Here is a 27,054-nt window from a genome sequence, read left to right on the forward strand (position 1 = left end):
AAATGGCAACTCCGCATACAAAACATCAATTTATGTACACATGCATGGTCGTAGCCGTAGAGCGACTAGATGTGAAATCAAACTATTTCTGTACTTATCTGAAACACCCTGCCGTTTCAAACACAGTGCTCAAACGTTGCAATGTTAGACACGTCAGAAAATACCTTTTGTAGAAAGAGGCACGCACTCCATTGGACGAGCGACGTCGGCCATATCAAATGTTTCGGGCTTATATACGCTTTCGGGTGCAGGTGACTGCAGTTACTGTGAAGTCAGGTGACTAAGAAGTTACTGAAATACAACTTCGTCATCAGGCTCTTCTGCGATCCTTGTCTTTATAGCTTACTTCTTTGAAGATAAAAAAAAGAACGCTATTTCAAACAAGCTACTCCAAAAAACTTCATCAGATCCCACGCACTGTGGGAATCGATATCATGCAAAGCCAGTCATCGAGTAGTCAAGCGTTACAATGTGGATCCGCGTCTTGGTGCAAATTGAGTAATAGTGTTCATATTAAGGGCTTACCAGGCACATCGACTAAAAGCACTCACGTTAGAGCACAGACGTCAGCTTTGTCGAAACGAAGTGCACGCTACGTTGCGATGACGTACATGTCATAACTAGCGATCGTTGGCGTATTCCTCCGGATCCTAGCAACGCTTGACTATAGCTTGCTGAGTCATATGAATACATCCGTAGTGTTTATTACATTGTTATAAAAACGGATACTTAATACTGCAACCGCAGTTGACTTTGCCGCGACATGACGCCTGCGTGTATTTTTCCAAAGAAGTTTCAAGTAGTGGCGTTACTTTGTGGTAGAATACTTGACTGCCACGCAGAATGCCTGGGTTCGATTCTGCCTTGAATCGTGATTTTCGTTCCTTGCGTCCGTCGGGATTTTTCGTTCACCGAAAACGCCGCTGACATCGGCACCGCATTTTCATGCACACAGGCTCCTTAACGCTATCGCGTTAAGATTTCCAATGTCTATTCTCGCCGTTCCTGGGTTGACAGTGGATCACTTGTGGCGGGTAGTGGTTTGCGGGTATGCGCAACACGTGACTGTGGGAAATTTATTTATTATTATATCTGGTGTTTAATGTCCCAAAACCACGATATGATTATCAGGGATACCGTAGTGGAGGGCTCCGGAAACTTCGACCACCTGGGATTCTTTAACGTGCACCTAAATCTAAGTGCACGGGCCTCAAACATTTTCGCCTCCACCGGAAATGCAGCCGCCGCGGACGGGATTCACTGTGGGAAACGGTTTCTTGACGTACGCGACGGGCATGTCATGTTATTCATGTCAGGACCTGTTAGTCGGTTTTGTCATACACTGATACCCTCCTATGCCAATTTTGGTATACAACAAGCAAAGGAGGCGACCATGAGAGCACACAGACGTAGGCGGCTAGATAGATAGATATATATAGACAGGTAGATAGAAACGGTCGGAGTGGGTTTGGTTCGCTAAGAAATGCTTCTCATTTAGTAAATATTTACGCAACAATCACCATTCACTCATAACTAACGCTTCAAAGCTGCATGGTGGGCTTTGAGGTGCGAGTAGTTAGAGGGCACGGATTATTTTTGGCCATATTGGGTCGTTAAACATGTGCCTAATGTTAACAGGACGATTTTTATTTTTTTTTTGCACTTCTCTACTTTGACACCATCGCAGCAGGGTAGTCGTTGAAGCAAGGTTTGGATTCCGCGACTTTGTCGTCAGCAGCAGAACGCGGCAGCCACCTATCATCGCTATGGCTGTTGGCAAAAAGTTAACGCCGAGGTTGGAAAGGAAAAAATAGGGCCCAGTTTCGCAAAGGAGCAGTGAAAATGGTCAAAGCCCATGATAAGCGATCGGTACAGCGCCCACCTTAACAGAAGAAAATAAGACAACGACTCGATTCCTCTCAGCCTGCAAATCGCCTCTTCTTATTTATTAGTGGCTGAATAGACGTCCACCTGCGCCGTTTCCTGGGTCAGCTCTCTTGCTACGGTTGATAGTTAGATAAAACTGAATCGGAGTAAAAATAATTGTCATGCAATATATCAACTCGGCTTCAGGGGCGTTGAACGTTGCTATACATTGTCACAACTATGCGGTTCCGCTTGACTTCGTCTTCAATAAGTTGTTGCTATCTGCTTTGCATTCAATCAAGCGTTGCTTTTTTTTATTGTTTCAGGTACTGTTCAACTTGAAATTGGCTCTCTACAACATATCGAGGTGAGTGGCCTCAAGTGAGGACACCGTCACTTTCTTTTTCACACTTTTTTTTAATCACTCCAGGGCGTTCGCTTACTGCCAACTCACAACATGGCTGCTTTACGTCTTGGCTGACACCGCAAGCATCCCACCTCTCTTGGCTGCCGCCTGTGAGTATATGTCCTTGCAAGCTCAACACCCAAAGCGCGGTTCTCTTCCTCCGCTGCAGATAAATAATGTGTTTACTCGTGATTGGCTGTTACCTCTTTTTACGAATCATTATTCAGCACCACCTATCTTAAAGATACGACGACATTCACAAAATTGTTCGTAGAGTGGTCTACATTCGAAAACGACCGATATTGTGATAGCAACCCTGGCATAATGAGAACGGGCGGTGAACGAGCGATTCCTACAAACGAAAAATTTTGTTAATGTTATGACGCATTAGCGCAAAGATAGCTTATAAAAGTTATAAAGAACAAAACTGTTTAAACAAGAATCGCGGACAAACAGGCTTGCCTAATCAATATACTATAGCCAAAAAGGTATGTTAGATTACGCGTATTTTGTCTTATATACAAGGCCATGTGTCGTTTACGTAGAAGCGGCGCACCTTTCGGCTTCCTGAAAGCAATAAAGATGATTCTAGCCAATTTTTTCTTCAGTCAGCGCATAGTAAGCGTCGAGTCATGCGCACTGATCCAGCGCTCATTGGTAGAGTGAGCACTAATATAATGTCCTTGTGACAGCACTAACGGTTTACAGTTCGGCCTCCGGCATGCTCCGTTTTCTTCGCTCTTGCCGGCACAGTAAATGTCGTAACGTCTGCTCGCAATTGTAACGTGCTTTCTTTTCGTATCGAGCGCACTTGTGATGCCATTTGCGAAGCATAAAGTGTTCGCACGTGCGTGTACCCTCTCGGCTGACCTCGCAGGTCTCCCAGTGGCGGTGTGCGCCGCACTTCAAGCGGAAAAGCTACTGGAAAGGGTAAGCACGCGAGAGGCGCACGCATGGCCTCTTTCCATGCATTTGTACCTCTTTTTCACTTATGCGGGCGGCAGACGACCAAGGACTCGGTACGACGAGGCGAACGTCTTAAAACAACGTTCGAGCATTTCGCTTCCCTTTTCCTGTATCGGTGCGAGTGTCTGTGCGTGTCAAGTGAAACGTCTCTTACACGCGCATGCGGCGCTTAAATCGGACGCGCTGACTTGCAAGCAGTCAGCCGTCCCTTGCCAACTTCGTTTGCAGGATTCTGCAGGAGCGACTGCTGCTCTGTCCCCTTCACTCCGTTTCTCCATTTCTGGCACTGCTGCTTTTTGGAGAGTTCAATATGTGTTCCACCTTGAAAGGAGTTCGCGGTGGTCGACATCCCGGAGCGCCAATCGTTAAAAATGTGGCTTAGCGCACTATTTGTTATGTTCTGCGATTGTTCAGGGCCAGACTCTTCGTGTCCAGTTGTGTTTAAGGGCCCACGAAGAGTCTGCGCGGCTTTTTTTTTTATTGAAATCATAAATAGAAGAGGTTGGTGCTATTATGGTGGCACCGGCTACTCCTCGCTTTGCAGACAAAATGTGTGGAAAAATAATAATAATAAGGGCACCAAACAGGCACGTAGGCAAGGGGGGGGCCCGGGGGGCCCGCCCCCCCCCCCCCCGAAATTTTTCAAGCCTTCTATATTCCCAGGCAACTTTTTTTTTTTGTTTTTGCCATGGAAAGACTTTCTTTCGAACAATTAGGCCTTGGCCCCCCCCCCCCCCCCCCCCCCCCGAAAAAAAATCCTGGCTACGTGCCTGGCACCAAATGTCATAGAGTCGAACATAAGATGTGCAAATGCAGTACATTCGAACACGTTACAATGTGCTTGCAACTAGAAAGTTCTCGAGCACCACCCTGAAGACTTTGCCCTGACGCCCGCTGATAAAACGACTGCTCAAACCTGAAAAGAGAGCCTTAAGAATGGCAACGCAAAAACAAACATATATAACAAAAAATTATACTCAGTTGAATGTTCAATGCAACATTTAGCCGCCGTCTGAAAGTGGTTTAATTATGAAAGCCTTCAAACGAGCTGCTTCGAATGTGATTAAGGGCTCAATACAATAAAGGCTCCGGCATAGTGACCCAGCATTTAATGCGATGCCTAACAGGTGGCTATTACCGACGTAAAACATTGGAGTGTTCACGTAGCCACGCGAATATGTAACTCCCCATTCCCCATCGTCTCGGGAGCCCGAAATTCCCAAACTTGTTGCAATGATATTTCGCGCGCGTCGTCCAATCAGACGGCATGCGTTCACGGAAACGATTACAAATTATGTGTATATAGCCTTCCGGAGGTTTAATTATATCGAGCGAGCGTGAATTGCACGGCCTGTGAGCGCTTCATAGCGGCGAGGTCGACGATATTACGCCCCAAAACAAAAGGCACTCTCTAATACGAGCGTAGCTTTCGGTGCTGTTCACTGCACGAGTGCACAAGTGTCTTTGTTGTCTGTGAGGCCCACGCCGTACTGAGACAATACCTCGCCATCTGCGATGTATACATAACAGCAGATATAATAAACTGCCATATAATGACCATTTATGTTTTTTTCCCTCCTATAACTCTATGTAGTATACTCGAGTACTGTAATATATCAATAAAAAGATAAAAAGCAACTCGCGCACGACGTATCTTAGTCATTCAGATTTTATACTTACCGCTTTTTTTTTCTTTTCACCGTACGGATAGCGCCGGCAGGGCGTGCGCTGGAGCGTATTTTACACATGCGCGTAAAATCACCGATCTCGCCGCTTCTCGCCGTTATAAGGCGCTGACATGCCAGGCAGTATGATGTCCCTGGATAAAACAAGTTTTGTCTGTAGGGGCCTTAGCGCGGTCGACGCTTGCGCGACATTATGAAAAACGTGCGAGCTTCAACTACATATAGCAGCGAAAATGTACAGGGGTGGTCAAAAGTTCCCAGGCCGCGGTGGCATAGGATTACATGCGACATACCACCCCTGTACCAGGGGCGTAGCCAGAAATTTTTCTCGCGGGGGGGGGGGGGGGGTTCAACCACATTTTATGTATGTTCGTGCGTGCGTTTGTATGTGTGCGTGCGTATACATATGCAAAATTAAAAATTTTCGCGGGGGGGGGGGCGGGTTGACCCCCCCCCCCCCCCCCATGGCTACGCCCTTGCCCTGTACAATCTTCCGGTGATATCACATGCGAGCTCTTGCACTAAACCAAGTGGCGAGGCCTTGTTTGAGGCGCATTCGCAACGGACCTGTCGGCACTGTGGTAGCAGCAGTCCTCAACACTGCCACTGGCAGTTGGGTTGAATGCAACATTGTGGGGAATGACATGAGCATAGACCATTGTGGACTTTTCCTGCGAATCTTAGGGGACAGATGAGGGGTTTGTGTACCAAACATTTCCTCTACCTAATCGTTTTATTCTCACATCTCTGCATGTTTATTACGACGTCCAAGAGGACTTGTCGTGGTACAACGTGCTTCGTTGTCCACAATAAATGCCAGCAGCACGCCGAGGCATATACTTACAAGACAGCACAGAACGTGGAAAACTTCGGCAAGTGCAGTCGTTTTCCTGTTAACTAAGAACACGACTTGCAAAATGTCGTTCAGGACTTAAACTAGCAAGGCCGTTTGAGGATTAATGCGAATAAAACTATATAAATATGTCCGACTCTCTGGAAACTGGACAAGGTTGTGCTTGTTTCATTTGGAATGCGACCAGTACGTTTTACTGGACGTTTGTAATGTGCTCATTATTTTCCCCCAAACTGCTCAGAAAAAAGTTGGCACAAAGACGTTTATGGCCGTGATAGGGGCCAACTTGGCGGTGCTGATCGTCGCTCCTCCGCTGTTCCTCCTGATTCCAGTGCGGACCAACCTGGGTGAGTGCGCTTCCCCTGCCGCGGCGAACCATTGTAAAACGCTCTTTATACACATGGATTAGCCGTCAACCACGCATTCACCCGTCTTGCTTCGCAAGGGGTACTGACACAAAATTTCGCGGCCGAGATTGCCTGCGGGATCGATTCCCGTGAACATGCGTATATCATCTGCAAAATATCAGCACCGAATATAGCTTGGAAGGTATTTTTAATGAAGTTTGAAGTTTGCGTGAGCGATCGACACCCTCGCTCTATGGACACCCTCAAAGGTGAGCCTCGGTGACCCCCTACTTCCCTTACGTGACGACGCTGCAACAAGTTATGACGACGTCAAAGCCGCCTTCTCTCTCTCTCTCTCTCTCTCTCTCTTTTTTTTTTTTTTGCCGCGTTCACTTCAGCCTTGCTGGAGTGGAGGCTGCCTATACTTACCAATGAGCCTCAGTGAAGCCGCGCCGCGCGCTCGGTGGCCATCTTGCCATAGGCAAGAAGTGTGAGCCAAAGCACGCCACCCGCGCTGACCGCGTCTCTCCGCCGTAGTTTTTAACGGTTATGGCGAGCATTAAGGGAGAAGTTGTCAAGATTAAGAAGCCAAATGGCAGATAAGAATGCAGTCAGTTTTAATCTGTTTCTTTTGGCGTTTTCCTTGCAAGCATGCACACCGACGAAGGGTCTGTATCACTGGTTCTTAAAAATAATCATACTCGTAAGAGCACACCTCACTTTCTCGGTACTCATTTTCCTGTTTATTTCATTCGTCATGTGACGGAGTCTTGTGCATATGTAGAGTTCGGCCACTTTCTTTGCGCGGAATATAAATGTGACCACACTCTAGAATATGCTAACCGATAAGAATATGCTCATCAAGGCTTGAAAGCCATTTCTTTTCTCAAGGCAAGCTCAAAACCTCCAAAACCAATTGCATGGACGTGCTTCAAATATGGGCAATCAGCTTGCAGTCGACACTATTTCAATAGATATATAGCTTTTCGATACTATTTCGTTAGCTCGGCTCTCTCTTCTCCTGTCAATAAATCAATTAAAATAACGCCCAAGTAACATCCCAAGTCGTAAGTTTAAGCCAACGAGAACATACACATGCAGTCTGTCATCATGCATTCCAGTCCCAAAGTCCACATATCTAGCCACTTAGTCGCCCACAATCTCAACATGTTTGCTCACTTGTCATCAACAGTCAAAGTACAGTACAGAGTCTTTGTGTGGCATTGGGCTATAGCTTTTTCGAGACAGTGGCTCATCTGTGAAGCCAGCATTTCCTTTGCTGGAATTCTGTATGCCGTTCTCGTATAGTGCGCTCTCCTGACAGCGATCGATTGAACTTCGAGCGTACATAAGCTGATGGAGAATAGAAGTGCAACGTTAGCGCAAACGCCCGCAGCTCGGATGGATATGCGCCTTTCTGGTCTTTTCGTGCCCTGTGGAGGGGTTGCTGTATGTATGGGGGAAGACTGCAGTGAACATCCCCCAGCCCTACTCAGACATGAGCTTTTCATCCTTGATCTCCTTTATTATCGCTTGAAGATCGAGCCTCGCTCTTTTTGGTCAGTTCAATTTCTCTGCTGCAGAATTTTAATCTTGAGCTGTTTCATCTCCCTTGGGGAACATGAAGCCTTTCTTTGTAATCCTGCCGTGTAGGTGATGCAATTCTCACATCTTCAACAACTTATTCAATTTGACACATATAACGACCGGAGTACCCCGGGGCCTCGGTTATGGTCGCTTTATTTGCAGCTGGAACGAACATTGCACAGTTCAGACCTACTGGTTTTACTCGCTGCACTACATAAAGCAAATGCAAATAACAAAAGAAAAGGCACGAATGAAAGAAAAAACAGGTCCTTGTGTATTGCCCAAATGACGTTACTCAACCTCGTAGTTGCGAGCTACCCTTTTACAACACGAACAGGGCAACCGATAACGAAATCTAGGGAGTCGTCTATTTATATAATTTCAACGAACAAAAAACGGTGCGTCCCTTTCCTATTCGCGCTTCGCACCAGTGGTATCAGTAAGCACAAGAATGTGTATCACTGGGTTTTGCAGGTATTTTACAAATGCGTCAAGCACAGTCGGACAACTTCCGGGTCGCAACCTAGTCCGGTCGAAACAATTCGGCAAGAAGTGCCTCTAACATATGTGTGTGATCGCCGTTTTTTGGCTTCCAGACTTTCCGTCCAACAGCTCGCCACGACGTGCTTAGAACATTTGGGTCCTTATGAAACCGGTTAGGAAAAAAGAATGAGCGTCAGATGTGAAATTAGAAACAGATTGCGAGTTGTCAGCATGTGTTCCGGCATATAGAGAAGTTTTCATAAAGCTCGAAGTGTTCTGCTCACAACTGAAACTTCATCCCAGAGCACCTTTTCGCTCTATTTATGCAGCCGTACGCAAAGCACGATGTACCAAACAATGTCCTGACGCCATCACGCCAGAGAACAGCTGGGACATCTATGCCGCCGCTGCAGCATGCGTTGCGGAAGGCGCATTTTCTGCCTATGGCAAGATGGCGGTGCGTGGCTTCAGCTGAGGGGCGCCTCCTCCACCCCGGCAAATCTTATGGCATCTTCATGAAATCGCCCCGGTGCGTACCGGGGCGCCAAGGCGCTACGATGACTGGACGAAACGTTGCAACGGGGCGCCCCGGTGCGCACCAGTGCGATCGAACCGCGCGGAAGTGCGTCACAGTTCTGTGTGCTGACGTGATGGAGCGCAGCACCCGCTAGGTGATGATAGTTGCTCCCGGACGCGTGTCGTTTTTGAAACGGAAACTGACACTGGTTGGTAATTAGGAGCCTTTAATTAATTATGTGTCGCGCGCTGCAGCAAACGATGTGCCGTGTTAAGACTAACAGGCCCCCAGCAACACATTGCAGCAAAAAACAAAAAAAAAAAGCAAAAAAAACGCGAGGCCAAAATTTTTGTGTCAGTACCCCTTTAAGCTTCGTTATTTGCTTTCAAAACAACTTCCAATAGGGTGGACGAAGAGTTGACATTGTCGGCCTCGACGTCTTGTGGAAAAGGGTTTCCACAAAATATAGTGTGCCAACGGGTATTTTTAAAACTTGTGCAGCATGCAATCACTTCCTAAGCGTCAACTATAGAGAGCGTCGCTCATGTAAATAACCGAAATACAACATCAATTCGGTGATACAATTTCCTTATTTCCACGGGTTTCGCAGTGGCATCCATAGCCTGTATTTGGTTGACGATAACCGTCTGGCTGAAACTGGTGTCTTACCACATGGTGAACTGGTCTTCTCGTCGGGAACACCTATCCGAGCACAAAACCGGCAACGGAAACGTCTCCTCGGCAGAGAAAGATGGTGAGCCGCCAACCTGTCCCTCCCCCTTTCCTCGTTCGCAGTCTACTTAACAGGTTGCCAGAGGGGAACAGCAGGCTACAGTTAGTTTTGAAAAATTGAGAATGTATAACTCCGTCAACCTGCGCGTATTCCACGTAAGTTTCGGGCGACATAACCTGCAGTAATTGCTCACTTGTTGCTCTTCTGCGCAGTTGTTTTATTATATACATGCTGTTTGGGGGTAAGTTACTTGAGGTTAGAATGCTAAAGGACGTGTCGATGTACAATTAACTCAGCAAATCAATCTTTCGACAGGTGCAGTCAGCCAGAAGGCCAACGGTGCAGCTGCCAACGGGCATATTTCCAATCTTGTCGTCTATCCCGACAACCTCTACGCTGCGGGTAAGGATCCAGTGTTGTGACTTCACCAGCTTTAGGTGACGATAATTATAACATTACGACCGCTTCAAATAGCGCGTGTATGCGCGCTATTCGATCTCGTCAGAATGTGAGTGATCGGGACAGACAGCGTTACACTTCCGCTCACCTTCGTTATCACCACTTCTAGCGGGAACGACATTCGTTTCGATGTGTGCAGGCGTTACGCGTTTCAGATTTACGCTCAGAAACCTTTGTTCCTACAGCGTATTGGCGTATAAGTAAAATGAGTTACTCCTCGAATAATATTTAACGGCAATATAATGTAATGTACTTCCTCACGTTAACAAAATGCGACGAGGAAGTGTACTAACAAAGTTCAGAAAAAATGCAATACAGATGTAACAGTTGGACCTGCGCTCAAAGGGATGAATACTCGTTTAATGTGACGTTGGTGTGTGCCAGCAAGGGAACGTCATGCGCAGTTCTTGTTACTCGTATCTACGTGACGCACATGAGTCGCCTCCGCTTCTGAGAAGAAAAATCTAAACTGAAGTTGGCTGAAAACGGCCAGGTAGCCAACGTAAGAAACGAATACTGCAATTTACTGTAAAATAGGCATGCACGACAATTTCTCAAGGAGCCGGTGAAAGCACGACAGTGACTAAAAAGCGTTGCGACGTTCGTAAATTTCTACTTAGCCTTACGCAGTTACACATTCACCTTGGGTCATCCTGCTTATCCAGAAAACAACAACAACAACAGGTTACCTGAGTTAAGATTCACCCGATACACATCCCAGCTTTCTGCAAAACGACTGAATCCTAAAACATAACAAACAGTGATCCAAGACTTAAACTAAAAAAAAAAAAAAACATTAGCACTCACTCCACTATTTATCACGGAACTTCACAGTCCCGGGGGTGCCGATGCGTTCTTCAACTGATCACAGTGCTGCTTCTTGTGAAATAGTGGTAAAAAGAAGATCATTGGCTCACATGGTGTTGTATACTTCACTGGTTGTGCGGTTCTGAATGAAGCCGATGACTTTTTCCCGTTTTGCGAACATGGAAACGGTCGTCCAGGGGCAGAACGCGAAGCTGTGGCACCAAAGATGTCGTTATGTACCGAGGTGCCGCTATCTTCAGCGTTCACACGGATAGGGTTTCCTTCCTGATGTGTCTTTACCGAGAAAAAAACAAAAACAAAAAAAACCCCGTTAGTATTAGCTTGTAGCGGCGCTGACTTTCCTGGTTAATTTTTCCACTACCGCTTCTTCGCACTGCAAAGAAGCTTTCTGTTTTTTTTTTGTTTTTTTTCCCGACTGAACGTTCTTGTGAGCATGAAGAGCTTCACGGAAATTTTTATTCATTACTGCTTCTTCTGCCTCCTTCATGTAAACATTGCCGCCTATGATGACGAATGTGCTCGTTCTGTAGCAAGGTTATGCCAAGTATACCAATTAAGGGTGTACCAAGTGTACTAATTAATGTAGTAAGGGTATATCAAGTGAATAGAATTGATAATGAGTGAGTAAGGCGAATCCAATGTGAAATAAAGGAAATTGAAATTGAATCACGCGCCAATTAGAGAGAATTATTTAAAGTAATAAGGGTATGTAAGTGAATCACATATTGCCGAATGAAATGTTAAGAGAGAGAGAGAGAGAAATAGATGAAAAGGAAATGCAGGGAGGTTAACCTAGTAAATGAAAGTGAATTAAAGGTGACTCAAATGTGAATTACACCTCGATGACCAAGTCTCAGCATGTAGAACCACTGGTGATGTCTAGGCGACCGAAAGAGAACGCGTAATGGGAAGTAAAAATTCAATCGACTAAGAATTTCAAAGTGATTTAATGAGTGTCTCGTCAGAGCGTATGCTTTTGCGTCTGCTTTACTTAGCGTTAGCTAAAAACACTGTAAACTTTTGTGTAAGCAAAAACTGAATGCGCAAATACTGTACATGTATATTTTTTTTCGCTATACCTGGATATGATTTTAAGTAGAAACAACCTAATGATGGCCCAGAAGTTCCGTTTACACACAAGGCGAACGACAGTAATCTTCTGTCAATGAAAATTCAGATGTGTTCACGAGTTTCTAGATACTGAAGCCGGTACAAGGGCACAACTGGTTGTGGTTACTATTTGTTACAGTTAGTAACTATTATTAACGCTACTCTTACTAACTGTAGTTACTAGCAGGCTATAGTAACACAGCCGCCACGGTAATCCAGTGGTTACGGTTCTCGGTTGCTGACCCGAATGTCGCGGGTTCAATCCCGGCCGCGGCGGTCGCGTTTCGATGGAGGCGAAGAGGCCCGTGTACTGTGCGTTTTCAGTGCACGTTAGAGGTCCCGAGGTGGTCTAAATTATCCGTAGCCCTCCACTACGGCGTCCCTCATAGCCCAAGTCACTTTGGGACATTGCACCCCATAAACCAACCAATCAAATTAATGGCACTTATTAACTACCGCGATTTATGTTTAAAACGTGCAACATTTAAAACGTGCAACAGTTCGCACTCGTGCCATGCAAGGCATGTCACGACCGGGCTGCCAGCGTCATGGACCACCACCAAATGAACGCTTGAGAGCAACGGGGTCGTGCGGGGACCCGGGAGCCTGCGTGCTCCAAACTCCTCTGTTCAATAAAGTTTTTTCCTCTCTCTCCCTCAAGAGTGGGTTCCGATCACTTGCATATAATGAATACAGTACACCTCTAATACGTTCACTGGTAGGCAGTATGTAATTGCACTGCGTTGCACGAAAAATGATACGCCGTTACGAAAAGGGATGCCGTCTAACTATTGTATGTACATTCGACTTGCCTCCCCCCACCACCCCTTCCCATTTTTTTTCTTTTCAGATATATGGTACTTCATGCTCGCTCCCACGTTATGCTACGAGATCAACTTCCCTCAGAGGCCCAAGATACGAAAATGGTTTCTGTTTTGGATAACCTTGGAAGTAGTACGTCTTAAATATTATTTTAATACTTATCCGCTGAGGACAGAGTCTGCTTATCGAGGTCAGAAATTTCACTTTATTTCGCCGCACGAAGCAAAATCTGTACTACCGTATTTACTCGAATCTAAGCCGATGTTTTTTTCGAAAAAACGATGTGCGAAAGTGGGGGGGTCGGCTTAGATTCGAGTACAATGAATAGGTTTTTTTACTTTTCTGGTCTTGCGAATTTCGGGGGTCGGCTTAGAATCGGGGCCGGCCTAGATTCGAGTAAATACGGTATTTTTCCAACATCAAGTAGGTAGGCGACGTAAAAAACCAGGGGGACCGAGGAGCCAGATGTTTTCGTCGGTAACAATGATACGTATACGCAAGCAGCACAACATCGTGCCGATGATAAATTGTTCGTGAAACTAATTCGACTGCAACATTATTCGTTTGACTAATAATAGGAGAGTGCTGAATGTTTTATTCTGCGTTTTTCTCGTAATGTCACTTCAACGCCAAGGTTATAATTGTTTCACATGGACAGTATTTTGCGAGTATCTCGTGATACGGAGGGTATTCGCGAAAAGTGGTGGCGTATTGAGTGGGTGCACGTGGCCTTCCAGCAATAAAAATTGCTGGGGTTTTACGTCCCAAAACCACGATATGACTATGAGGGACGTCGTAGTGGAGGCCTCCGAAAATTTAGACCCCCTGGGGCTCTTTAACGTGCACCTAAATATAAGTACACGGGCTTCCTGCATTTTCGCCTCCATCGAAAATGCGGCCGCCGCGGCCGGGATTCTATCCCGCGAACTTCGGCTCAGCAGTCGAGCGCCATAGCCACTAGACTACCGTGGTGGGTGCGCGGCCTTAAAGAAAAAACATCCGCACATCTATACATCATGTCCTGCTCGAGTGAGTTCCGTGGTTATATTCCCGAAAGAACACTTTCAGATTTCGGTATCACATTGTGTGCTAAAATTGCGTGCAGTACGTGTCACGCGGGCGATTTTCGCATCATATTTATATATGCTTTGACATGCCAACTTTAGGCAAGAAATAAATAAAAAGAGAACAACACTTCACACTCAGCGATTTCTGCTATGCTCTCCTGAAGTGCCTCAACTAGAGGTCCCAATTATACGAATCTTTCTTCTGCCGTTCAGCATATTATTTTTTAGTTTCTATGCGATATACTACAAAGTTATTCTTCTTTTTCTTTTTTTCTTCATTCATTTGGTTCCATCAATATGTAGTCACTCATTCCTTTTATTGTTTCTTTTTTTCATTAACCTGCCAATGTTCAACCTATACGCGTACTGCTGGTGCCGCCGGAAATATCGGTTTGAAAAGCTAATCTCTCGGGACGAATACTACCGGACTTTCACCCGCCATGGTGGTCTAGTAGTTATGATGCTGGAATGCTGACCCGAAGGTCGCGGGATCGAATACCGGCTGCGGTGGCCGCATTTCCACGGCGGCAAAATGCTAGAGGCCCGTATGCTTAAATTTAGGCGCACGTTAAAGAACCCCAGGTGGTCGAAATTTCCGGAGCCCTCTACTACGGCGTCTCTCATAATCGTATCGAGGTTTTGGGACGTAAAACTCCATAAACTATTATTACTACCGGACTGTCTGACCGTTCGGCTGGATGCAGCCGTCTTCCTGAATAGCTCACGCAGACTATCACTCGATCAGGCTTATGGGTAGCCTGACATCTACGGGCATGCTGGTAGCCAACTCTAGAACTCTCCTGGCATGAAGGCGCTCGCAAAGCAGCCAAAATTGGATGGACTAAAGAGTAATGCAGCAGCCGTCGATCATAGGTCGGCAAAAAATGTGGAGCTCACTCGGACCCACTCACGAAATATATTTTGCCATTTGAGCTCACTCAGACTCAGTAAAATTTTCCTCAACCGGACTCACTCAGACTTACTAAAATGTTTCTTAGTAGGACTCAATCGGACTCAAACTCGCCAAAATATTACTCACTCGGACTCACTCAAACTCAGACTCACGGATCTATCTGAGTCTGAGTGAGTCTGAGTGAGTTGACTCGTGAGTCCGTGAGCGCATAAATAGCTTTGTCAATCATGGTGTCACCGCCAATGTGTCGCATAAATGGTGGTCTACTTGGCGCCTTTTGATCTCGTACCTTCAAATATGAGTTATCAGTGGTTGCAATCCAGTAAGGATATTTTTATTGAAAGAGATGACTCACACGAGATATTTTTTTTTATCAAGAACTACCTGTGAAAGAGATTGCGGGGTGGGGGAGGTCACCTGCCCCCCCCCCCCCCCTCCCTCCGTAAATCACGCCTTTGATCAATAAATATTGAGCTGGCCTATGAACACTAAGTGTTCTGAAGTATGTGTGATCGCAGGGAGCATAAACGTGAGCCGACATATAAAGCTGATATTAATGCTGCAGTTGTTTAAATGGAACCATAGGTCAAGTGCTGAGCTCACTGAGACTCACTCAATAAATATATTTTGCGCTTAGCGCTCACTAGGACTCAGACTCACCAAAATTTTCCTCAACAGGACTCCTCGGACTCAGACTCACTGAAAATTTTCACAACCGGACTCACTCGGACTCAAACTCACTAAAGTATTACTCACCCGGACTCAATCAGACTCAGACTCACAGCTCGATCTGAGTCTGAGTGAGTCGACTCATGAGTGAGTTTGCCGACCTATGCCGTCGATATCAACCCACTTGTAACGCACGCGCGCACGCCTCAAGACACCATTACCTCGTAAATCTGTGCAAAAAAAAAAAAAAAGAACAAGAAAAGAGGGGGGGGGGTGCGAACGAGTTAACGTCCTCGACCTAAGTATCCACGCGTATTTCTTTCATTTAACTGATTTACTCGTTTTCTTGCAGATAATTATACCACTGCTCGGTATGACACTGCTGAACCAATGGGCATTGCCCATCATGGCCGTAACTGCGAAAGCGTACAACGTAAGTTCGCCCTTGAGTTCGCATTGTCAAAATCGCGTGCAACGCGCGGTTGCGAAAGTTACCGATGAAGATAAAGGACATTGATGACCAAGAAACGATATTCCGGCTGAACAGCGTGATATGAATTATCATGCGGGAATAGAACGAGCGTTGAACAGACTTTCGTTCCCACAGTCACCCTGGTGTTGAGACACTCGGGCACCCATCGCATCGCACTGCGGCGTGAACATCGTCGGGGCCCATTTGCGCGGCGAAGTTACACCTCGCTTCTAGCAAGTAAATGCGGGGGCACTCTGCTATCGCTTTATTTCCCGCTTCACTGTGGCCCAGTGACTGAAAACCATTCTGCGCCGGATAACAGCGAACGGATTTACAACGCACCGTCGACGTGTGCCGGTGTGGACGCCCCCAATGAGTTTGACTGCCCTCTCTGTAAACTGCAGATATATGATCTGCTTTGGAGTACTGTGAGCGTGGCGCAGCGTAGCCAAATTCTGTCATATTGAACGCCGTAAATTCAGCGTGCCTGCCTTCTTGCTCAACGAAACATTAGCTTTATAAGGAGATTTGTATTATTTCTTCTAATTGAGCTAACCGTACGGACTTCGTGTGTGCATATCCTACGAGACCACACCTGCGCCGTTAAATGCGCGTTGCCTGCTCACGGAGACAATGTACACTACTATATATATTTATATACATCTGTACTACTATTTACGGGTCTTCCGTCCCCGGCCTCGGCGCTTTATAAATGTGTCTAGGATGATATATGTATTTGTACTTTTGTACGTACTATATGTAGGTGCGATCAAAAGTGTGCAGACCACGGGATCGCGTGGCAGAATGCATTGACGCGCCAGCTAGCGACGAGACACGACGAGACACCTGCTGCAAGGGCGCATGCGCGTCCCGTCTTATCACTTGTCTTCTCATGTCGCTCTGTTGGACGCGGTTACGGCGCTCGTACCCAAAACGACAACTGGGTGTCGCTTTCTTTGCTCCATCGAATCTGTGTCATTCTTTTACGTAGCGGCTGCGACGGGGCCGGTTCAACACCGGCTCGCGTTGTTATTGACACCGGTTGATTAGGATAAGTAAGCATAGCGAGCATCGCACAACCTGACGAAGCCAAACGCACAAAATTAAGTTTTCTCAGGCCAGCTTGCCTTTGTCGGGCTGATCCAAGTTGCACTTAAATGAGCTTAGTTAAGTCAAAGTTAATGTAGCCGAAATTAATCAAATGTAGTCGAGCACTTTATGACCTAAATAAGTGAGGTGTAAGTAGGTTTAGTTAAGCCCAGTCCAGCTTGGTGTTTTCATGTTAAGCGAAGTTAAGCTCAGATGAGCCCAGATGAGTCGAAATAAGTATAGCCAAATCTAATTAGGCAAAGTTGATCATGCTCATCCTTAACCTAGCCGTGCAAAATTAGCCTATACAAGGCAAACCTTATCGTGGCTAATTAATCTAGGTCGACTTCCCCATGAGCCCACAGAAGTCAAGGCCAGGAAGATACTAATTACTCTTTACCGACTCCATACTAATTAGGATAATTTAAATCTAATTAGTGCTAATCATTGTGAACACTAATTATGACTAAATATTATTCTGAAATGCAGCTAGAGTATCCTCTATACTGGAATTTCACGTGGCATAATTAAGCTAAATATGCATACCTATTCTAATCAGGCAAACACCAAGGTAATTATAAAAACTCTGATTAAGCTTGGTTGGTCATAGCATGATCAAACCAATTGGATTATGATTAGCTTTAATTAGGCAACATCTTATTAAAACAAATAATTAACGTAATTGAAATCGAATTCTCATGAGCTCAGAGAATCCAAGCTCAGCAAGATGCTGATTACTCCTGCCCGAGTCGAGTCTCATTTACCTAAACATAAATCTAATTAGCCTTAACATTATTTATAAACATTAGCGAATAATGTGCGTGACATCAAAGCCCACCCGAAGTACTCGAGTTTGATGTCGCAGAATTATGCAAATTACGCCTAGTTACGCCTAATTGATAAACACCTTTACTCTCAAAAGTGTCCTATGCAGCAACAGATGTCTATATTAGGCGGATCGAGCCGTGATTTGCATAATTCTGCGACATCAAGCTCGAGTACTTCGGGTGGGCTTTGATGTCACGCACATTATTCAGTAATATTTAGAAATAATGATAAGGCCAATTAGATTTATATTTAGGTAAATGAGACTCGACTCGGTCAGGAGTAATCAGCATCTTGCTGAGCTTGGATTCTCTGAGCTCATGAGAATTCGAATTCAATTACGTTAATTATTTGTGTTTTAACAAGATGTTGCCTAATTAAAGCTAATCATAATCCAATTGGTTTGATCATGCTATGACCAACCAAGCTTAATCAGAGTTTTTATAATTACCTTGGTGTTTGCCTAATTAGATTAGTTATGCATATTTACCTTAATTATGCCACGTGAAATTCCAGTATAGAGGATACTCTAGCAGCATTTCAGACTAATATTTAGTCATAATTAGTGTTCAACAATAATTAGCACTAATTAGACTTAAATTATCCTAATTAGTATGGAGTCGGTAAAGAGTAATTAGTATCTTCCTGGCCTTGACTTCTGTGGGCTCATGGGGAAGTCGACCTAGATTAATTGGCCACGATAAGGTTTGCCTTGTATAGGCTAATTTCGCACGGCTAGGTTAAGGATGAGCATGATCAACTTTGCCTAATTAGATTTGGCTATACTTATTTCGACTCATCTGTGCTCATCTGAGCTTAACTTCGCTTAACATGAAAACACCAAGCTGGACTGGGCTTAACTAAACCTACTTACACCTCACTTATTTAGGTCATAAAGTGCTCGACTACATTTGATTAATTTCGGCTACATTAACTTTGACTTAACTAAGCTCATTTAAGTGAAACTTGGATCAGCCCGACAAAGGCAAGCTGGCCTGAGAAAACTTAATTTTGTGCGTTTGGCTTCGTCAGGTTGTGCGATGCTCGCTATGCTTACGTATCCTAATCAACCGGTGTCAATAACAACGCGAGCCGGTGTTGAACCGGCCCCGTCGCAGCCGCTACGTAAAAGAATGACACAGATTCGATGGAGCAAAGAAAGCGACACCCTTGTCGTTTTGGGTACGAGCGCCGTAACCGCGTCCAACAGAGCGACATGAGAAGACAAGTGATAAGACGGAACGCGCATGCGCCCTTGCAGTAGGTGTCTCGTCGTGTCTCGTCGCTAGCTGGCGCGTCGATGCATTCTGCCACGCGATCCCGTGGTCTGCACACTTTTGATCGCACCTTACGTTAGCCGCATTGTGATTTACGACACTACAAAGTCGTCGTCGGTCTGCACCCATGCCGAGAGGTGCGCCGAAATGATGTTCCCTTCAGGCCGGCCTTTATTGTAAGAATGAAGGGACGTCGTCGGACAGGCGATTACACTAAGCGTTGCTTATTTATTACTTTTTGCCGCTTTCTGCAAACATGGAGAGCGCTACCGTAAGAAGCCTGGGAAACGACAAAACCCCGTAAGTTTTATTTTCGTGCTGCGAATGTTATTTCATGCGCAAACAGGCACCTTTCGGTGAAATGATGCATTGCCCTTTCAGATAGAAATCCACATATAGTGGAGCATTACAGCAGCGTAATCTCACGAGAATTCGCTTTACTCTTGCAATTAGCGTGTGCATCCAATACTGCCACGGTAGTTTACTTTCTTAACTGTCTGCAATGTTTGTTTCTACGGTATATTTCGACAGGAAATGGACATGTGGGAACTATTCAAAGCGTACATAGACCTGGTGGTGAGTACCCATGAAACACTACTTTCCGCGTAACATGAAGCGTCAGCGTAGGAACAGCGATATGACAACGAAATTATACGAGAGAAAAAATCGTCGGGGCTCAAAAGCCACCGCATTGCCAATAGGGATGGCGACAACGATTCCAGTGACAGACTACTGGCAGATTTAAACGTCTGTACGTGTGAACAGAAATTCTGTCAATGAATGCGTTATACGTTGCACGGTTTATGGAGCACACTTTTTCACCTTGAAGACGTGTACGTGACACCTTGAAGACGTGTACACCACGGGGGCCACATCGTGCTGCAGTTGTACGTACAACTCCTGAAATGTAAAGAAAATACAACCTTCAGCGATTGAAGGCCAAGCGTCTGATAATTTCAGAATACGTACCCATATCCCCTGATGCTCCGCGTTGGCATTGCCAGTCGTGGACGCGTGGATCCTGGCGTTATTCGGATAACGAGAGCCTGACACTCACTGCACCGACGAGCTGAAGTGACCCCGCTAGCCAGTTGCCTTACACGATGTCGCAGCTTTACAAGTCAACAGTCGCTAGCTTTACAGCACACAAAGCAGCTGCGGCAATTCGTGGTGTCCGGGAAAAGAAACCTCGAGAAAAACACTGTCGCTCAGCTCACGTCAACGCGGAGCATGTTTAAACACAGGCACAAAACGCTCGCCTATCCATCGGAGGTTCAGTGACGTGGTCGGGATACATCCAATCAGATCGGTCGCCGGTGCTACGTATAATGAGACAATGCTACGCAAAATGGAAGCGGGAAGTTGAAAACTCGTTCGGCTGAGCCGCTGACAGAATCACACTGCAAAGAGCCGTGGTACAAATACCACAATAACAAACTGTGTGATTAGGGTTAAGGTATTTCTTTTTTCTTATTTATTTGTACATATATATTAAAGTCCAGCACGCTATATATCGTCATAATCCTTTCTAATTTAGAACTGCTTTCTCTCACAAAAAGAAAGAGGGTTCAATTAAGTCGTTGGTAATTGCTTGAAGCTTTGGTGATTTACGTAACACATTAAACGTGTTCCAGGTATGGAACACCGTCTTTTGGATAATGATGTCCTTTTGGCTCTTCCACTCGACTCTCAATTGGCTCGGCGAGGTGCTGCGGTTTGCCGACAGGGACTTCTACAGAGATTGGTGGTAAGCTGCTTGGGTTTAATGACTGATTTGGATAACGTGCTTCCGCAGATATATCTGACGGTAAGCTTGAATGTAAAGTCTCTATGTGCAGAGACCAAGTGAACTGTAAAAAAAACATGGCTGATCCCTCCGTCATAGGAATCGGTATAACACGAAAGTGAAACGTGTCTTCACAGAAGTAGTGCTTATGATATATGAGAGCTTGTACAATGTCTATTCGTGTTTGGCAGCTATAGCACCGTTTGACGTGGATGCACCCATGTTGACAGCATGTCTCTATCGCGACGACTAACGCCCTTGATCATGATAAAACCGTTGAGGTAGCGGACGGTGTGAACATATATTTGGACACAGCGAATCGTGAATCGCGCGTAAGGATGATATCAACAAGCTCATAATCAACACTGGTACCCGGTATGCACTTTTTCAAAGCGTCGTCAATTAAGGAGAGAAACGGCACGGTGTGCGCTTTCTAGTAATGGGTTGCCGACGCCTGTGCTCATGCATACATAACACACACTGCACTTCAGCAACGCGGGAGGTAGAGGTTCGTAGCCTGAGCCGCAAACGCGTGCGTCCCGCTGGCCTCTGTCTCGCAGGCGCTGCTCTCGCTCCACCAAGGCACGACATTCGCCCGTCGAAATCGCGTCCTTTCTGCAACGCATATTGCAGCAGTTTTGTTAGTCGGTGCTCTCGCATTTGAAGCAGTCGGCGGCAGAGAAATCCCGTTCGTGCACGTGTAAGCTGCACTACTCCGATGAGCCGACGCACGCTAACAAGAATCCAAAGGCAAAGAACGTAACTGCGTCAAGGGTGCCTCGGCGACGCCAGCGCGGCCAGTCTACCTCTCTGGTATCGAGACGCTTTAACCATGACCTCCGATATCACGTGCAATCTCGCAGTAAGCGCTAGTAAGTGTCGATCGTGAAGCATTACTTCTTTCCACCTCTCACAGACGGCGGCACCGCCCCGCTCCGCCCGCCGCGAAAGAGAATGTGTGAAAGATATAAGGCGCGTTCGCGCCGTGCCTAGCATCTCCCGAGTTGGCTTAGTCGGTAGAGCGTCGGGCGCTTCCCGTCGCGGCCGCAACGTCGTGGGTTCGATTCCCAGCGGGGTATCTTTTTCTTGGTTTTTTTCTTTCTCACCCGTTGGCGTCCATTTTATCAACGTCATATCCGTGACGGATGTACTTGGTGGACCCCGGCATAAAACACTTTCGTGTTAAAAGAGAGGGAGAGGGCAAGGCGCGACAGAGAAACGAAATCCTTATGAGTACCCCGTGTGCACCAATATACACTTAATTATTTTTTTTCTCGCGAACATCGTTCGCATTTCGTCCCATTATTAGACAGCCGCCGTGTTCTGCGTGTGTTAAGACAAGGCACATAATAGTAGCCAATTGATTGCTAGGAGGAAGTAAGGTAGACATGAGGCAAGAGAGCTCTCCTCCCCTGTACAAGAAGAACGCTGCTCTCATTCCTTTTTTATTGCGATAGCAATTATATGGACAGTCTCGACGGGTTTTTGCCGTCGCCGTCATGTCCGTCCCCTATGAAGTCCAAATTGATAAGATCCCCCCGCACGTATGTTCTACCGTGGGTAAAAGCGCGCGAGCGGGGGCGACGAACGCGGCCGAAGCAGAGATCAAACGAGCCGGCGCATTTCCGTCGCTCGGTGGGTGCATGCGATAACATCACCCTGCTCGGGAGGCCTGCCGTCGAAGCAGACAGAAAACGCCCCGCCTGTCTTGAACGACCATGAAAAGACGCGAGGTGGGTGGTGGTGGGGGGGGGGGGGTGTTGTCGCGCGAGCAGCCACTTTGAACTTTGAATCTAAGGGCGCGGTCGCGATCGCTATCGCGCGCGCTATCTCGACAGCCATCCCAGCGGGCGGCTCGTATACCCTTCTACGTGCTGCGCTCTCAATGCGAAGTGACTATGCGGAGAGCATCGCCCCGTGGAGTGGCCATATTCTCTTACACCATCGTTTTGTAGTGACGCGAGATCGGATACAAAACAGTTAGCTGCCAGCCTCACTTCGTATAACACTGCAATTTGTTGCTATCGCATTCATTGCTTCGCCCTTGCGCTGAAACTGTGATTTTTTTTTATAGCGGGAAAGTCTATCTGTTTTTCAATCGCATACTTGCGGTGACCCGCGCTGTTTACCGTCAGTTAAGGAAACATTCATCCAGAGCAATCGTCGCCAGAATATATAACGACATGTGGGCAGCCGTTACGTTCTCAGGACTATATGGTGACGTGCAGTGCATATCTTCTGGACCGTGTGCTGCAACTGCTACTTTATTCAGTAGACATTACAGAGCAAGCACGGCTTGCGTGCCCCCCAGAACACCACAGGACATCGTAGTACTGCGTTGTCGTTCTGTCTAATGCTTGTTTCTTTTGGTACTCGATGTAGCAGCTGCGTTTTGTGAAAAATTGGCGAATGCGAGTCTAACAGTTCGGCACTGTATAAGTAGCCCTGGAGAGCTTAGTATCTGAGTTCATGTTTCCACCATTCGTTGCCACTTCGAACGTTGCGAAGTCGAATAAAACGTATACATGTAGAGCCTCTGAGTCGGCGCAAAAATGAAGCCATTCTGACAGCAGTATTTCACGTTGTCTCTCGCTATTGACTCTCGCTGTTTGATGTGCAGGAACGCCGATTCCGTAAGGAGCTTCTGGAATCGGTGGAACTTGCCCGTGCACCGCTGGTGCTGGCGCCACATCTACAATCCGCTCGTGAGCGCAGGGTTTACCAAGTTCCAGGCGCAAATGGCAGTGTTCGGTGTGTCCGCCGTTTTTCACGAGGTGAGGCAGTGTTTACTTGAAATGCTTTTCTTAGTCTGCCTAGATAATTCATACCGCGATCCATTGCTTTCTGAGCACGGCTGCAACAGCGCGACTTCAAACGGACTAAGCAAGAAAAGTTGGAACAACACACGGCGCCGCGTGTTCTTCCATCTTCTTTTCATACTTCATGTCTATCCACGCTGTTGCAGCCATGGAACCACGATAACTCGCCCGGTTTTCCATCCTATACTGGAGCCCCCCCCCCCCCCCCCCCCCCCCCCCCCCACGAAGATTTAGTGAAAACTTTGTACGCAGTGGTCAATGGAATATTGTCGAACGTGTTGTCATCAGCGTTGTCTTCGGGAATTCCATTGAAGATTATTATCTCTCTCTCTCTCTCTCCGGGCTAAACTTTTCTCAGTTGCTCAACCCGACTTTTAAAATTTCAGACAAAAGGTGACAGCAACATTCGAATATATCTTTATTAAACGTTATTAATTCATAAAACATATTGGAAAGACAGGCTATCTTTACTGATGGGATCAAGACGACCTAAATACCTAAAGACTGGAGTCTTATATTAAGAAATCACACCAGGACAACAAGATCTGTGATAGAGAACCAGGCGTGTAACCTTTTTTTTTTTTATCGGGGGGAGGGGGGGAGGGGTAGGGGTTCAACCACCCTTAATGTATGTTCGTGCGCACGTTTGTATGTGTGCGTGTATGTATACACATGCAAAATTGAAAACCTTGGGGGGGGGGGGGTTGCAACCCCCAACTGACTACGCCAATGTAAAGAATCTTTTGTATTGATGTTATGTGCCTCCTTTTGCAGTATATCATGAGTCTTCCCCTGAAGAAGGTTTACGGCGTGGCATTTGCCGGCATGGCTATACAGGTTAGTTCAGTGAATAACATTTGTTTTATGAAAGCCAGACCGAGTTGCTATCAGCTGCATCCTGTGGATGTATAAACAGAAATAATAATAATAATAATAATAATAATAATAATAATAATAATAATAATAATAATAATAATAATAATAATAATAATAATAATAATAATACACTGTAAACAATCCTCATTGTTCACGTGCCTTGCGCCATCGTGTTCATAAGAGTAATTTTGTGAGGATCTCAGCACGTGCGAAACAATCGGCACGGAAAAATACTTAAAGGTTTCTGCCTGAAGTGAGAGTGTTACTTTCTTGTCATGATGCATCAGTGAGCCTTGATCGTCTTTGTGGGACGTTGCGTCGACTGAGGAACCAATCCCAACATAGAAAAGGGGCAGCAGTTTATTGCCAGGAATGTTGCAGAGAGCGTGTCGCCCCATGTTTTTGCATTCGTTGGAAGTGATTGCAGAGATTTAGTCACGATTATTTTTTTAATTTTTCAGTTGCCGCTTTTCTACCTATACGACAATGTCATACACGAACGATTCCCGAAAATCGGCAATGGACTTATTGTGGTGCTCTTCATATTCGTGATGCCCTTGGTTGTTATTCTCTACTACTGCAAGTATTTCTCCATCATCATAGGGGGACAATAAAGGAGTTTCAGAAGATGACGTGGTCTGCTAACGTTGGTACTTCGCCAGTAGGGTGGTGTGCTTCATTTGAAGGTGCACCGCTCGGCCCGCACCATGTGCACAGTTCATATAGTACAAGAGGACTCTATGTTTGTATATACCAGTACGCTGTAAAGTTCTCGCTTTCCATTCTTCATTTCCTATCACACATCGTATAGTGGATCATATCAGATCTAATGGCATCGCGGATACATGCGAGCCACGTCTGAGCCGACAGTGAAGAGCGAAATTAAATAAATAAAAAAACGTATCGTTAGAGGTTCTTATTGGCAAAGCATTTTATTTCTCGGACATTTTTTTTCCCCATTGGCTGACGACGTTCGCTAATATGTCCAACACTAAAGGTGGATGACAACAGCTCTAATACACAGACAGTTATAGCTTAAAAACGTATTCTTTTCATTGATGTGCACAAATTTATAGCCTAACAGCTAGTGTGTTGCCCTATATCGGCTATTAAGTAGCATCATGAAGAAAATAGTTACACCTGCATATTAAAAAAAAGTGTCGGATAACCAATAAAAAACAGCTGTTACGAACGAAAGGCCTTGCTAATCCGGCCCCTGGACCCAACATTCACAACAAAAAGGTCTTGGCCAAGAACTGTTCGTAAGAGACAGCCAATCGGGGGTCGGACTTGGTAATAGCAAAGGTGGCCGACGGTAGTAATAACAAAGGTGGAAAGGGCTTGCAGTGTTTCTGAAAAACAACTTTGTGCATTAGGTGCTAGGAGAATACGGTCTGCGATCTGTAGTAATCGGACGTTTCGCACCAATTATCACACACGTGGTTTCACCGGAAAATGCGAGGTCCCGTGTGCCTTCACAGATTTGCGCGTGTTGATGGAAGCAGAAACTTGATGCTTACTTCTCAAGAAAAGGCATAAAAATACCTCCACGATGTTAAGAGCCTGTGCGCTCCGCAGACGTCGGTTAGCATCAGTTACTACGTGAACCTAATTCGCAAATGGGGAATCCTGGCTTCCACATTTGCAAATTTTAAAACTCTTGCGGGTTCCTTTGGAATGCAGTTTAATTCATGCGAGACCTGTGTCCACTGAGTATAAACATCAGCACTCCGGTGACTGCCCTGAATAGAATCTAGTTACAAGACCAAGGTAGCAGTCTGGCTTGTTGGTGTGACATGACACAGTGTACATGCGTACGAGACGAAGACAGAGAAGAGGCTCGTGTGTATAAATCATTTTCTCTGTTTTCGTATTGGGCGCAGTTAGCCCGTGTAGTTAAGAGAGTATAGCAGAATCTAGACTGCGCCGTTCGCAAAAATTCCTTGCAGGGCAGCTGCGTGAAAAATGCCGCATAGCGCTTGGACATGGTAAGATTCCTGGGGTCTTCACTTCCCCGCTCGCCCTTTTTTTTTTAGCGTGCCGCTGCATCCTTTCGAATCCCAGAATTGGATCATTTACAAGTGTCGTAAAGAAAATAGTGCAAGCCAATTTCAGTGTTCTTGCTGTACTATTACTGAGGGCTGTTTTCTACACAGTCCTGAGAAAAGAAAAAAGCCAATGTGGCATGTTTGTTTATTGGGGTTTAAACAAAGCCACGCTTATGAAAAAAAATATAACTTGAGCATTTCTAAATGCGTGTGTTCGTGCAAATGATACACAATATTAAGGAAATTCGTCGAACGTGTCAATGTACTGTTAACAAACTGAACGTCAGGTGCACCTTAATGCGCAAAAAGATTTAAACTGAGCAAACTGAGCTCTGGGCGTGCGTTTGACGATATTAGGTCCTTACTGCCCCTTGTCCGGCTTCTCCTGCCTCAGCGTGTATTAAGCGCAGAGCGTTATAGAAGCGAAAAAGTTGGCCACAGAAAAATACGTCAATGCGCATTCCACGTCGTTCTGCACAATTGTTTGCATCATTATTGTTGCGCATCGAATGACTTTCGCGCAAAAATCGAATAAAGTCCAAAAGCTTGTT

At 45.8% G+C, this 27,054-nt stretch overlaps 1 protein-coding gene across 1 annotated transcript in view; it reads left to right on the top strand.

Annotated features, from left to right (window-relative positions):
- Positions 1–25,079, top strand: part of LOC119373828 (diacylglycerol O-acyltransferase 1) — a 46,367-nt gene extending 21,288 nt beyond the window's left edge. Inside the window, exons 2-14 of the mRNA XM_037643892.2 lie at positions 2,193–2,233; positions 2,297–2,382; positions 3,150–3,202; positions 6,018–6,123; positions 9,321–9,464; positions 9,759–9,845; positions 12,691–12,794; positions 15,664–15,744; positions 19,506–19,550; positions 20,609–20,721; positions 23,381–23,534; positions 24,354–24,416; positions 24,917–25,079. Coding sequence (XP_037499820.1) covers positions 2,193–2,233; positions 2,297–2,382; positions 3,150–3,202; positions 6,018–6,123; positions 9,321–9,464; positions 9,759–9,845; positions 12,691–12,794; positions 15,664–15,744; positions 19,506–19,550; positions 20,609–20,721; positions 23,381–23,534; positions 24,354–24,416; positions 24,917–25,069 — 1,230 coding nt within the window. The 3' untranslated portion in view covers positions 25,070–25,079. The remainder of the gene's footprint in view (positions 1–2,192; positions 2,234–2,296; positions 2,383–3,149; positions 3,203–6,017; positions 6,124–9,320; positions 9,465–9,758; positions 9,846–12,690; positions 12,795–15,663; positions 15,745–19,505; positions 19,551–20,608; positions 20,722–23,380; positions 23,535–24,353; positions 24,417–24,916) is intronic.
- The last annotated feature ends 1,975 nt before the right edge of the window (positions 25,080–27,054 follow it).

Source organism: Rhipicephalus sanguineus, chromosome 1, assembly GCF_013339695.2.
Source record: "Rhipicephalus sanguineus isolate Rsan-2018 chromosome 1, BIME_Rsan_1.4, whole genome shotgun sequence".
Classification (NCBI taxonomy): Eukaryota; Metazoa; Arthropoda; class Arachnida; order Ixodida; family Ixodidae; genus Rhipicephalus; species Rhipicephalus sanguineus.